Below are 14,103 nucleotides of genomic sequence, written 5' to 3' on the forward strand. Positions count from 1 at the left end.
AGAAACATGGCTTGCAATGTGACAACAATGACGATGATGCAGCAACTAAGAGTTTGTGTTTAGGAATTTGATGGAGATGGGTTGCACTTGCTGTGTGATCTGGGATATGTTGCTTAACCCCTCGGTGCCTCCATTTTCTTGTGAGCAAACCAGTGCCATCAACAGAGTCAACCTAATAAGACAGTTGTGGGCTTTAAATGAGATGGTCCATGGTAAATGCTTAGTATGATACCTGGCACAGAGAAAGCACTTGATATATATGAACTATTATCATTATTGTCATTATCATTGCCACCATCATCATCATCATCGTCATCACTTTACAAGGAAGCTTATTTAAGAAGCATGCGGCTGGCACTGCAACTTTAAGCAGATTGGCTTGATGCAGCGGGTTATTCTGTAAGCGGATCACTGTCAGACAGTGGGCATAATGTACACTTGGCTCCTTCATTCAGGGAGTCCCCATGAGCAGCAGAAGCTCCCCATCCAAGCTGCTGCCGTAAAGCCCACATGCTGTTATTGCCACGACCAGAGGCGGTCAATGCCGAGGCCAGGCCTGGTTACATTCCCTCACGATGGTGTGAAAGGCTAGGGCTTGGGGTTTCCCAAATCCAAGGCTCCAAGCATTTACTGTGGATCATCTCATTTAAATCCCACAGCAGGTCAGTTCTGAGGCTGAGTCTATTGCTATTGCCATATGGTTCCTTAAGTTCTGCTGCTGGCAAGGCCCTTCACGGGAAGGGGAAGACCTACTTGTTAATGCCTAGGAGTCTCACCTTGTCTGTCAGGCTGCTGTCACAGGCCGGGTGTGCCAGGAGCAGCCGCACCATGTCAGCGTTGCCACAGTGACAGGCCAGCATGAGGGCCGACGATCCATCGTGGTCCTGCAGGTTGACATCTGCCTGGCAGCTCAGTAGCGCTTGGACCATGTCCTCCCTGTCGTGGCTGACTCCCAGCATCAGCGCAGTCTGGCCTCCCTGCACACAGAGCCCAGGGGTGGGTCAGGCTGCCAACTACAGGGAGGATTCCTCTCCTCTCCTGCTTGGGTGTGCTCAGGGATAACTTCTCCAGAAAATGACCAATGACTTGAATTTTCCTCTGCCCTTGGGATGGGACACTTCTTTCTCCACTGGCACACTTCTACTGGTCCTCTAAGACACTAGTCAAATGCTACATCCTCTCTAAAGCCCTCTACCAACTCCCAGGCATGGGATTCACAACACGGCACTTACCGCTTGGCGTTACAACCTGTCAATCTCTTTCTTGAGGAATGAAATTTTTGATGGCAGGGACTGTCTTTTTCATCTCTGTCTCCCCAGTGCCTCCCACCTCGTATGTGCTGACACATGTCCAATGACGGAACAAATGAGGGCTGGATGCTTCAGTACCATGACTTCTTACTGCCTGCCCCAGCCTGACTTGCTCAGGAAGCCTTGGTCTGCTCTGAACGCCTCTGGGATTGTCCGTTTAATGGCACCCAAAGCCCTCTTGTCTCAAGGAGATCTCTAATGGCTCTGTGGTTATTTCTAATCCATACCCACTGACAGTTTCTTACATCCTTGTGATAGTTGGTGGGCGTGGCTCTGGTTCTGCTGTACCCCTCACTTGTCTTCCCTGAATCTTGGTTCCTCTTTTCTTAAAAATTAATCTAATAATCATCTATCCTATGTACCTAACTGGAATTTTATAGAAATCAAATGAGGTAAAAGTTGTAAATATAATATTGTAAAGTAGCAATTTTTCTGATTACAAATTGACCATCATTTCTTATAGATCTTCCTGTGTAGACACAGTCCTCTCAGACATGGATTATATTTGCCCTCAAGGTACTCCTGGGTTCCAGGCAGATCAGGCTCGTCCCTCTGATGGGACATGGGGCTTTGTAAGTTTGCAAAAACGAGGCAAGGACTATGTGTTCTCTTCTTTCAGATCCCCCGTGGCTCTGAGCACAGTGTCTTACAAGTAAAGGTGCCAGTGACATGTTTGCTGATGTGTTCACTGATTAAAGCGCCAATCTGCCGGCACTGATGGATTGTGCATCCCGCCCAGAGCGCTGGGGCTTAGAGAAAAGAAAGGGGGGTTGGCAATCACAAAAGTCCTGGCTCTGCCACTTACTGCCTGTGTGAATCAGTGACTTTTCATGGTCTGGCCAAATGGAAACGACTAACAATAAATATTACCTGCCTGGTGAGGTTGTTGTGAGACCTGAGCACTTAGCAAATGCTCGGTAACCACTGTTATATTATGAGGGTGAGAGAGGACGGTGACAAATACTCAGCACACAGGAATGCATTTGCTTTTTGGTTTGCCTGTACTCAGCCCTGAGGTAATAGTTGTTTATGGAACTAACCAGATCAGGAGGTTTCCATCCAGACCCGTCCCTGCAAGTGGTGTTATAAGGCCGGCTGACATGTGCAGATTGTCCTCATGTCTGCCGCTCTGCCTGATTCAGGGCCCCTTCCTTTCTCACCTCCTTCCTGGTCCAGTTCAATACAATCTAATGATCATTTACAGAGCACTGCTATCTGCCAGGTGCTGCGCGGACCCTGGAGGTACAAGGAGAAATAAGCAGCTTATCCCAGGAGACTCCCAGCTCCTAGCTCACTCCCATTTATCCTAGTACCTGCACCTCTCATCATAGTAAGGACCCCAGGGGGAGCTGGAGGGAGCAGCCTCAGCTATGAATTCCCATCCCTCCTTTGATGACCTGGGCTGAGTCCTTACCCTCTTCGACCATCAGTTTCTCCTCTGTAAAAAAAGAGGAGTTAATTTTGATCATAGGTAAGCATCCTCTTTTGCATGAAGGCCAATTTAGAAAAAAATCCATATGTTTATAGAAAACATATTAAAATGAAAACAGCTTGACTCGTATGCAATAGGAGCTATAAATGGGTGAAAACCAGAACATCTATAATAATAAAAGCATAATATGCTAATTAGACCAGATGTCCTTCTGGATGACCTTCCAGACAAAGCCAGGGCTGCGAGGGAAGCCCGGGTCCCGGGTGCCAGAGGGAAGCCGGTGCCGGCAGCTGGAGTAAGGAAGGCCTACTCTTGCATGAATTTCATGTATCGGGCCTCTAGTAATCTATAAATGTCTATTTCTCACAATAGGACTGCTGTGAGATAAAGTCTGCAAAGCAACTTTGCCATCAGCTAGGTCTGTAATCACTTTGGTTGTGGGGGAGTGGAGTTTAACATGTTGTTGGGAGACAATTTTCCATGGGTCCCTTGGATTTATGCATATCTTGTGAGTGAGGCACTAGCTTCCTGTTGTTGTAGACTGTCTTTTTAAGGATGTTCATACAGTGAACAGCTTTGGGAGACAGAGGCTGTCTCCTCCAGAACAGAGGGCAGACATGCTTACTGGCCAGCATAAAAGATTCAGGTTCCCTAAGCTCAGGGTTCCTCTCCAGCAACACAACCCACTCTGTGCACAGGGATCTAGCCCCCCTCACAATGCCCTGAGGGAATGGGGAGCTGGGTTTCGGGGAAGTGGTGTAAATGCCAATGCTGTGGCTGCTACCACTGCTGTAATACACTGTCCTTCGTCTCTGGCACAGGAGTCTTGTGTCACCTGCCAGCACCCAGGATACTGTAGCATGCTAACTTGCTAGCTTTGAGGTAAAGTAAAAGCTCAGGCCCTTCACAGTTCTTGATAGTTACTCTACCACCCGTGATCACTCCAGGGGTAAAAGGAGAGTTGGACGCACTCTGCTTGTTCTTGTATTGGTCAAAGGCCAGTCAGTAGCCTTTGGTAGGTTCCCATTGTCCCATACGGAGCCTTGTCTAACTCAGAGCTTTACTGGGTTAGGACCATACCCCTACTCGGTGTTCTCAAGGAGGAGAGCCCAGCAGCGGCACAGAAACACCCCAACCGCTCGGAACTGCTCTGCAACTCGTGACTAAGGTGGATCACCTGCAGGGCGTCCAAGAGCGGCCAACTAGCACATGCCTGCCGAAGGTGCTAACTGTGGGAACGTCTGGCTGGAGAATTTCAATCCAGATGGAATGTGTCCAATTTTAGGCTGGGACGTGAATTACAAGCTTCCTGACCTCTGCCCCAGCCTGTCTGGGTCTCAGGAGCTTTTGCGGCAACCAAATGGTCAGGCTTTGGACACACGCCATTTGGAAGCCCCAGACTTCTTGGATTAAAAAACATTCTGTGGATTTACAGGGAATTTCTCACCCACCCCACTGGCAGAATAATACTGGGAGGTTCCCGCACTTAATGAAAGCGGAGATCAGTTCACATCTCCTACCTGGGTAGCTTGGATGTTCACATTTCCTTCTCTTAAGAGCTTCCAGACGACAGCCATGTCCTCATCGGTCTCTGCAGAAGCCAAGGGAGTGATCATCACGGCGGTATAGCCAGCTTTGTTCTGATGGTCCACGTTGCAGACGCCTGCAAGAGAAGCAACGAGTGCTGGAATAGCTCCCGAGGGGCCAGGAGCCAGACGCCTGAGCCTGTTAACAGGATGCTGCTGGTTAAAATGCAGTAGAGCAATCCTCTCCCAGGGAGGGAATCGATGCTTTCTATTTTTAGCAGCCTTTAAAACTGGCCACTTTTCTTCACAGGTTTTCTGAGGATACCCAGCAAGGAAGGTTCACGGCAGATGGCAAAGTGGGCCAATGGCCGTGACTTTATTTCCTAAAGTGGAGCACAGACCACAATCCCATTTTACAGATGAGGCCACTGAACGTCAGGGACGCTATGTAAACTGCCAGAGGAAAGGTGCAGTGGGACCGAGGCTCAAGTATCTCTGGCTCTAAAGCCCACCACTCCCCTGGCCACATACTGTGGCCACACAGTTTAGGTTTCACTCTCTGTGTGTCTGTGTGTAATTCTTAAGCTGATGGCTGTGTTTGTATGTCCTTCCCAAGGCCTAGTGATAGGCTGTGCAGTGTATCAGGGGCTCTGAACAATGCCACAGGATAAACATGGGAAATCCTTAGGAACACCATCTCACCTGCAAAACAGGGGAAGCCCGGGCTAGTGTGGCAAGTCACCAGTTCGATTCCTGGTCAGGGCACCATGCCCATGCTGCGGGCTCAATCCCCAGTCGAGGTGCATGTGGGAGGCAGCTGATTGGGGTTTCTCTCACATCAATGCTTCTCTCACTCTCTCTCTCTTTCTAAAAGAAAAACAGGAAAAAAAATCTCCACAACTTTTTATGTTAAAATAATTAAGAATGTTACATTTCATAATAATGAAAAATTGGCTTAAAGATGAAATATTAAATGAGAATTTAAAAGAAATTTCTGCTTTGTAGCCCTGGAACTATGCATTTGTATCCTTCTCCACCATAGGAGATGGTAGAAGATTATCAGCCTGTTATGTGTTGCATAAACAATCCCACCTCTTAAGGGGAAAACCAAATCTTCCCTGTACGTTTGCTTATCTGAAAAGCCTGTGCCTCTTTTGGACAAGAACAAAACTATCTCAGGAGATCAAGTTACTTGCCCTGTGTTAGCATTCCCTCTATAAAACAGGGATAAGAACAGAAGGCGTGTCATAGGGTTATTGTAAATTTAATGAGTTTATATATTTAAAGTACTTCATACACCTATCATACAGTAAAAGCTCAATAAGTGCTATTACTACTATTACTGTCTACAATGGTATTCTTTTTTAAAAAATATATATTTTATTGATTTTTTACGGAGAGGAAGGGAAAGGGATAGAGAGTTAGAAACATCGATGAGAAAGAAACATCGATAAAGCTGCCTCCTGCACGCCCCCTACCGGGTATGTGCCCACAACTAAGGTACATACCCTTGACTGGAATTGAACTTGGGACCCTTCAGTCCGCAGGCCAATGCTCTATCCACTGAGCCAAACCGGTCAGGGCTACAATGGTATTCTTGTCTTTACATTCTTTCTACCTGCTCATGAGGAAAGACTTAGGGCCCTGGCCAGTTTTGCTCAGTGGTTAGAGTGTCAGCACAAAGGGTCACGGTTCGATTGTCGGTATGGAATGAGGAGGCACTCAAAAAGCAGTAGGTGTCGTTGTTACTCATGTTTTATAATGAAAACCCCTAACACTGAACACAGTAAATGCTCATCTCCATTTTATGATGTACCTTTCTCAATTGAGCTACCACTTAAAATTATGCTGGCCGTGAAACTACAAAGAAATTAAATCCAGTAAAACTGGCTCAGTGTTAAAATTGTGCCTTCATGTTCCTCTGATAATATGGGATGCAGAAAGAACTTTACGCTGTTATTAAGTGTGTCACCTATGGATTCAGGTGCAGAGCCTCAAGGTTGCTTAATGGAATTTTGGAGAATTGGAAGTTTACTAGAATTTAATCTAGCTCCCAGGAGTCATCCATCCACTCACTCATTTAACACCTATATTCACTGAACACCTACTGTGAGCCAGGAACTGGTCTAGGTGCTGAGGATACTGAAAGGAAGAGACAGACAAAAGCCTCATTTGACTGAGTTTACTGAGTTCTGTTGGGTAGAAATGACCCCAAGCTAGTGTGTAGCTAGTAGTATTAGCTAGTGTGGACCTCACTGTAGTCCACACATATATCTGATGAAGGATGAATGAATCAAATTGAGTCAAATTGGCCAAATGGAGCCAGGGCCTTTTATGTTTTTAATTGAGTTGATTCGGATTACATTGGTTAATAAAATTATGTAGGTTTAAGGGGGGTACAATTCTATAACACATCATTTGTATATTATATTGTGTGTTCACCATCCCAAGTCATGTCTCTTTCCATCATCATTTATCTTCCCTTTACCCTTTACCTTCTCTACCTCCCTCCCCACCATTTCCCTCTGGTAATCACCATACTGTTGTCTGTCTATGAGTTTTTGTTGTTGTTGTTTGCTTAATCTCTTCACCTTTTTCACCCAGTCCCTCTACCCCCACCATGGCCTTTGTTAAAAGTTCTTATGAAGATGGTAACATGTGACCTTCCTAGAGGCAATGTGGTGTAGATTTGGAGTTAGACAGGCTGAATACAAAGCCTGACTCTTCCATTTACCAGCGCTGTGACCTGAGCCTCAGTGTTCTCAACTGCAACATGAGAAAAATAATCCCATCACAAGAGTGTGGTGAAGCATAAATGACATGCTAAAAGCAAAATGGCCTAGCCCAGTTCCTAGAAAACAGAAGGAACTCAGAAAAAGAATCCCATTGCTGGAAAGAAGAGAGTACAAGAACTGCCCTTTAAGGAGGGACCGAGAGCATCGGTGCAACCATTTCTGACCTGTCTCCAGCAGCAGCTTGACGATGGAGAAGTTGGAGTGGGACACACTGTAGTGAAGGGCTGTGTTTCCGTTTCCGTCAGCCAAGTTGACAAGCAGCTTTAGGAAGTGTGGGGAGTGAGGCTGGAGGTAGGCAGCCACCACAGCAGGACTCGATGACTTCCGGCTAGAGACGCGAAACCACTCTTGACTGATGGTGTTCAAGTTTTGTCTCTGAAATACCAAAAGATTCCAATTCTGGAAGGTTATCTGGCCTGGGGTGCTCCAGCTGAGGTACTAGTTTCTACCAGGAAAAGTCAGCTTTGAAGGCTCCCACTTCTATTCCTTCGCTCCCTCCAACTCTCCATGGGACTGACTCCTGGAGGGCTCAGGGCTAGTGGGGTTGAGGATGGAACCTGTGCGATTGCTCCCATCCCAGGTGAAGTGGAAAGGGGCCCTGGGAGCGCAACGCAGTAACCAGTAACAAAGCACTTGGCTGGGTGACAGTTCGAGTCTACTGTAAGTTTAGGTCACAGCCCCTGTATGCACAGGATAACCAAGACCTTCTCCTTCATGTGCATCCAGCCAGTCTATCTTGACCTTAGCCCAGACTCGACCAGGACGTATGTGTTTTCAATAGACACAGACAGAAAGTAACATTTTACTGATGGGAACAATGCTGAAAGCCAAGGCAAACAACACAACTAACTTATGCTCAACACAAAATGCAAACAGCTGTGCTGGAATGACTTTTGCTTTTAAGTTTTGCTAGGACCTTCAGAGAAACAGTTGAATAACCCATGGCAGGACCCCACTATCCACAGGGTTCAGTTCCTTGCAACCACGATTGAGGAGAGTTCCAGAGCAAATGACATCAACTCTGTGTGACATGGCCTCAGTGTTTAAAATGGGACATGGTTAGATTACCTACCAATGGGGATGCCAGTATCAGAAATGATTCCACACTCATTCTGGAATGTAAGTCCTGGCTCAGCTATGTGACCTTGGAGGTCATATAGCCTTTTGAACCTTACTTGTCTTGTCTACAAAATGGGGATGCAGAAAGGGGCTAGCTCCCTAACCTCCCAGGGCTCTACAGAGTGAGGTCCTTGTACAACCTGTTTTTTCTCTGAGGTAGGGTGGCAGGGGTCTTGTGCTCTGATCCTAACATGGGTATGGTGTCAGGTTTGGATATCTGTTAACCACTTTTCTAGGCAGAAATAGTGGAATCTTTTGTGGATGAAACACTTTTTTATATAACATCTCCTTTGCCCATGGAATCTTTAGGAGAACTGGAAAAAAGACCCTAATATTAAGGAATATAGTGATAGATTTTAAGTGGAGAGCTAAGGAATAAATTAGTTCTATAATGCATTCAAGAATAAGTAACAGGAGTTTTAATCAATATCCACAACAGTTATTGGTTTGGTTTTTTGTTTTTTAACAATCTGGGAACAGCTATTTACCAAATCAGCTAAGATAAAGTAGCAAAAAATAGGTTGGGCTGAATTGATCGTTTTTACTCCTACAGTTCTGCAAAGGAGAAAACACGCTTTGAAAATGCTTACAAGCTGTTACACATTGGGTCTTATCAGCTGCTCTCATAGCTTGTATCTCTTGATTAAAAGTAAACCCCATTGTTACATGTTTAAATCTCCATGGGCCATAAAGGTGTTAAGGAGCAAACAGATGTAGTTTCTTGCTCTCGGTCTCTTGCCAGTAGGTACACTTCCAGAAAAAGAGTAAAGACGACAAAATTAAATGCTAGGGCTTGAGGGTAATTGGAGAAATGCTGCCTACCACTCTTATTTTATTAATGGGGAAACTGAGGCTCTGAGTGTTGAGCTGGCTTGACCAATATCTCATAGGTGGTGCTCCTGGGAATAGAACCCATGATTTCTATCTATTCCACATGCTCTTTTCCATTCTCCCCACAGTTCGCTCCACTTGCAAGGCAATTTTGAGCCTAAGCCACAAATAATTGTATGACACACATCCAGGGTGCGATGCCTAATAACCCTTATAAAAGCCTCTGAGCACCAGGCTTGCTCTCCAGGGTATATCTGTCAGTTTCACTTTCTCAGCATAATCCATCACCTTAGGCAACAGGCAAGGTCTGGGCAAATGAGAGAGCACCCAGAGGGAAGGGACTCACATCGCTGCCTCAGCTAAGGGACCAACATCACGCAGTTGGAACTAACCGCTTAAACAATATGGGAATCTCTACAGGACAATGAAACATCAGAGTACCAAGAGCTGGTCGGTGGTGGTCCCAGTGTCCGGCAGATACTGGCTCAATGCCCGGCATGCATTGAGAAATTCTTCGGAGGGTTTATATCTAAAGAAAAAAAATGTATGTTTCAGTCTCCATGTTGACGAAAAAGGTTATTCTCTAGCTTCACTTCCATTCTCAGCAGCTCAAACTGGGCCACTTCGCAGGATAAGGGCATTCCTCAGAAATATGGGGTGAATACAGTGTCCTGATGATGAGGCGTGGCTTCTGAGCTCCTCTGAAGTGTGAGCAGCGCACACTGCCCTTTTTACTGTACTTATTTCTACCATTTCATTAAGAGCCTACTTTGTGGCAGGCACTGCAGTAGGCATTGTACATACTGTTCCTCAGCCAGTCCTGAGATCACACCTATGGGGTTGCTGTTATCTACATTTTACAGATGAAGTGGCTGAGGTGACCACAACGTAATATCCTGTCTAAAATAACAGTGTGCAGACATGGGATTTGAATCCAGGTATGCCCAACTGTGAAGTCCTCTTTCATCACGCCCCATGACCTCCCATCACTTTCAAAGAGTTACATCAGCATAGCCAATGGGAGAGGCAGAAAAGTGTGTGGGTGAGAATCAGAAAAGACTTGGTCAAATCCCTGCTCTGCTAGCTGTGTCATTGAACTTCCCTGAGCCTCCATTTCCACACATGCAAAGTGGAGATTATAAACATTTCTACCTTGAAGGGTTGTTTTTACAACTATATAAGAATGCACGTCCTTCATATTTTCAGTGCTAGACCAATGTTAGCTTTATCTGTAGAGCTCAATCTATGACAGTATATCCCATGAAGGAAGGAGTTACGTCTGTTTAGTTCAACTAGGGCACAGTACCTGGCATAGATTAGAAACTCAATAAATATTGGTGAATGAATAAACAAAGGAACAAATGATTGAATAAAGGGATGAATAAACACCCCTGTCCTGTCTCAAAAGTTCACGTGTCCTTATCTATACCCATCTGACTCACCTCTCAGCCTTGGGAAGAGGGAGTTCTTCCCCAAGCCCTTTTTCCTGGCCTGTGTTGCAGGTGCCCTCGGAGATGCCTTGCCCTGCCTTGCAGCCTGGGTGGTCATCCTTGCCCCACCTATGTTCTGGGCCGTCACATTTCTTCTCAGCCTCGCTGTCAGACAAGTCTTCTGGGGAGCTGTCCTCACCGCTGGTCTCCTCGCTGGAGGTGGTCTCGTAGCTGGGAAAGGAGACAGAGGTGACTTGTTCTGTGCTTCCTGCCCAATGCCCATTCAACAAGAATGACACCTAGTGCGCTTTAGCTAACCCTTCCCAGCTTGCTAACTACACCCTCCATTCTCTATACCGTCAGGCCTGGACCAGGGGCTCCTAGGAACCTTGGTGACAGAGATAAGTGAGGTTAAAAACTCTGACTCTAATGCCAGAGGCCATTTGGGGAGAAAAGATCATTAACTAGGATCCTGGCAGCAAACACACAGCACATGCCCTAATTGACCAATGCATTCAGATGATGCAGGCAGGCAACCCAAGGTTCTTATGAAAGCATTTGCTGTTGGAATCCTAATGCCCTGCCCAGAGAGGGACCAACATTTGGTAAACATTTCCCATCCCAACCCTCAGTTTTCTGAATTGCCTGACACATTTTCATGTCTTTGGGTGACTGTGAGACTTTTTAGCTCCCACCCCCCTCATTATAGCCCAGCTTCCACCTGACAAGGAAGGAACCAACAGTGTCTACTCCCAGTCAGAATACCTGAACCCAGCATTTGCCTTTCTCAGGTGCAGCCTATTTCAACTATTGCTTGAAATAGCAAAGGAGGGCACGGGCTGCCACTTCACCTGGGGTCCTCCCGCTCCAGCTATAATCCTCATGTTCAATTATATGCAACTCTATTCAGGTGGCAGACCAGAGACCATGGAGGAAAGTCCTGGGAGATTTATTGATTCCTCTGCTGATGGGCAACAGGAGACCTCCAATGGATGAAGATTTCAGGCTTTAGGAGCACTAGACACTGCCACCGAGACTGGGGAGACTGCAGCTTCCACTGAACCCCTTCATGCCCTTTCTCTGAATGGCGGCCCTTTGTTTACCGTATTTGCAAACCCAGCCTGTTGTCTGGTATGTTCACATTCTGTCTTGTTTAAACCCTGAATATTTCTTCCTCTGTTGTGCTTGGAACAATCTTTTGCTTTTGTGACTAAGAGAATAGGGGATATAATATGTTTAGCAAGCAGCTCCTATATTAAAATTGTTCCCATAAAAACTTCACCTGGAAGTTCATTCATTCATCCAACAGAAATTTATTGAGCACCTCCTATGTGCCAGGCACTGTTCTAAGTGTACATCAAAGTCCCTGTCCTAACTGCGCTTTTATTCTAGTAGGGAGAGGCAGAAAATAAACATGTAAAAAACATACTCAAATAGTAAATATTGAGAATTGAGTAAAATAATAAAGAGCCATGGGCTAGAGTGAAGGGAGGAGGGATTACTTTAATTCAAAGCAGAACTTTTTAACCTTGGCTGCACATTAGAATCACTTGAGAGGGTTTAAAATTCCCAATACCTGTACTACACTCCAGACTAATTAAACTGGAGCCTTCAGGGAGAAGACCCAGGCACTGCTATTTTTAAAGGCTCCCCCAGGTGCAGCCAAGGTCGAAAACCACTGCACTCGAGTGACAACTACTGAGCACTATCTGGGAAGGGAGCACTTTCAGCCGAGTAGACAGCAGATTCAAAGGCCCTGAGCTGGGCCTGCCTCAGCACACTGGAAGGAAGAAAGGCAGGGCCAGCAGTAGGGGGCCTGCTTTACACTCTGAGATTAGGCTGATCCTCCTTTTCTGTACGCGGACTGGTGAAAGCTCAACACTAAACAGCTTCTCCTCAGGCCACAGTGTCTGACGTTAGCAGGAGTGGGAAAAGCAACTCTCCTGTGGCCCCATCTCGTCATTTCGACGTTTCCCTCATAGAATGTGCAACAGTAATGCCACTCTTGTTTGAATCTGGTGTCTTCCTCCTCGTCTGACCCGAATTAGCAGGGGTTCCTGCCACTTCCGGGCAGCTTCCTAGACCCCACCCCACCCCCCCACCCCCAGCTGGGCTGGGTGCCCCTCGTTTGGGTTTCCATAGCAGCCTAAGCTTCTTTCTTTATTAGAACTCATCTCATCATATCCACATCTCTTTATTTCCTGTGTTATCTCTGCCCAGGCCCACACTGAACTAAAGGCAGGGGCCACGATTTATTTGACATTTTTATCCCCACCACCTAAGACATTGTAGGCATTTCAGATATGTGTATTGACTAACTTATTCAGAAAATACTCCAAATCAGTGATTTACTCTCTGGAATATATATGGTTTAGTTCATGTTCTAAGTCAACAGACATAGGTTGTTTTTCTTCCTCCTAAAAAATGTTGCTTTGGGTTGCCGTAAGTTAGTAAAAGAAAGAAAAAAAATTAAATGGCTGAAATTTAAAGTTCAACAAATTAAGAGTTTGTCCTAGTTTCAGTGTTGTGGTTCAGATTACATGTCTTCTGTAAAGGGCCCATGTGCCCCCAAACTCCCAGAAGCCAACTGGAATCCTGGCCCCCGGGACACCAAAGTTAAAACATATTAAAAGCACAGGATCCAACAGACCACAGCTGGCAAGGAGCCAAACACATGCAAACTCGAGATGGAGTTTTAAAGGGCCGTTGAGAGTAATTCCCTTGAAGAAGAATGAAAACCAGATGCTTTCCCCTAGGAAAAGAGTGCTGAGACGACAGAGGGACAGGCAGTGTGGGGGGCAGTCTGGGCTTCACGAGCGATGCTTACCCACCGTTAACCCCAACAAACTGAAGGTTCTTTTTGGTCCCATTACCTCCTGCACGGAAGCCATAGTCTTTCTTTTTCATTATGGATTTAAGGCTGGTCGACGGGGAGAGCTCTAGGCAGACACAACATCACAGGTTAGAATGATCGTGGAGATGCCCCCGAATGCAGCAACACTGAGACTCTTGCTTTGAGGGGATCAGAGTGAAGGTGTGTGAAGAGGGAGAAAGGGACAGGGAACTAGATGATGTCAATCAAATATGTTGAGGGTCTTGGAGGAGGCCTAGCCTTCTGGTGAGTGCCAGCGGAAGTGTCCCTGGTCACAGAGCCCCTCTGTGTGGCTGACAGTGGGAGCACTCTTTAGAAAGGGCCATGTGGTGTGGGTGCCATTGTTGTCTATGTCTTACAGCTAGGAAGTCTGAGGCTCAGACTTCCGGGTACCCGTGCTCAGCGAATGGCAGAGAAGGAGGTAGTCAGTTAGTTCTAAGCACAGAAGTTAGTTCACATGACTCCTGGTCCCACCTCTGTCCCCACCTCGGTGAGTTGACACCGTGATGTGGGACAGGCCTGGGAGACACATGAGCAAGAGCACAAGTCTTCTTTAGCTGTGCTCAAAGGTAGAGGAGGCATTTACTAATGGGCAAGACTAGAACTAGCACGATATAATGAGAAAGCAGGCAATTTGCAATCTGTGGCAGGAAGCAGGCTCGCATGCTGCTCATTGAGCAAAGCAAAATATGGTTCCACTTTACTCAACAGTGTATGGTCTGTTACAAGAGGAAGTGCTGCTCAGCCAAAGGGTCAACATGTGCCACTCACCCTCTCTCTCTCTCTCT

The 14,103-nt window shown here is 46.3% G+C and overlaps 1 protein-coding gene across 3 annotated transcripts in view; it reads right to left on the reverse strand.

Moving 5' to 3' along the window:
* The window catches only part of KANK4 (KN motif and ankyrin repeat domains 4), a 43,344-nt gene that overhangs the window by 12,724 nt on the left and 16,517 nt on the right, over positions 1-14,103 (reverse strand). For all 3 annotated transcript variants that reach the window (XR_001515444.1, XM_006773217.2, XM_015570150.1), the window contains exons 4-9: positions 13,271-13,382; positions 10,456-10,674; positions 9,455-9,542; positions 7,228-7,438; positions 4,263-4,405; positions 777-977 (exon numbers count right to left, since the gene is read on the reverse strand). Coding sequence is in view for 2 of the 3 variants with exons in the window: in XM_006773217.2 (XP_006773280.1) it covers positions 777-977; positions 4,263-4,405; positions 7,228-7,438; positions 9,455-9,542; positions 10,456-10,674; positions 13,271-13,382 (974 nt within the window). In the remaining variant the exon portion in view is untranslated. The remainder of the gene's footprint in view (positions 1-776; positions 978-4,262; positions 4,406-7,227; positions 7,439-9,454; positions 9,543-10,455; positions 10,675-13,270; positions 13,383-14,103) is intronic.

Source organism: Myotis davidii, unplaced genomic scaffold (genome assembly GCF_000327345.1).
Source record: "Myotis davidii unplaced genomic scaffold, ASM32734v1 scaffold205, whole genome shotgun sequence".
Classification (NCBI taxonomy): Eukaryota; Metazoa; Chordata; class Mammalia; order Chiroptera; family Vespertilionidae; genus Myotis; species Myotis davidii.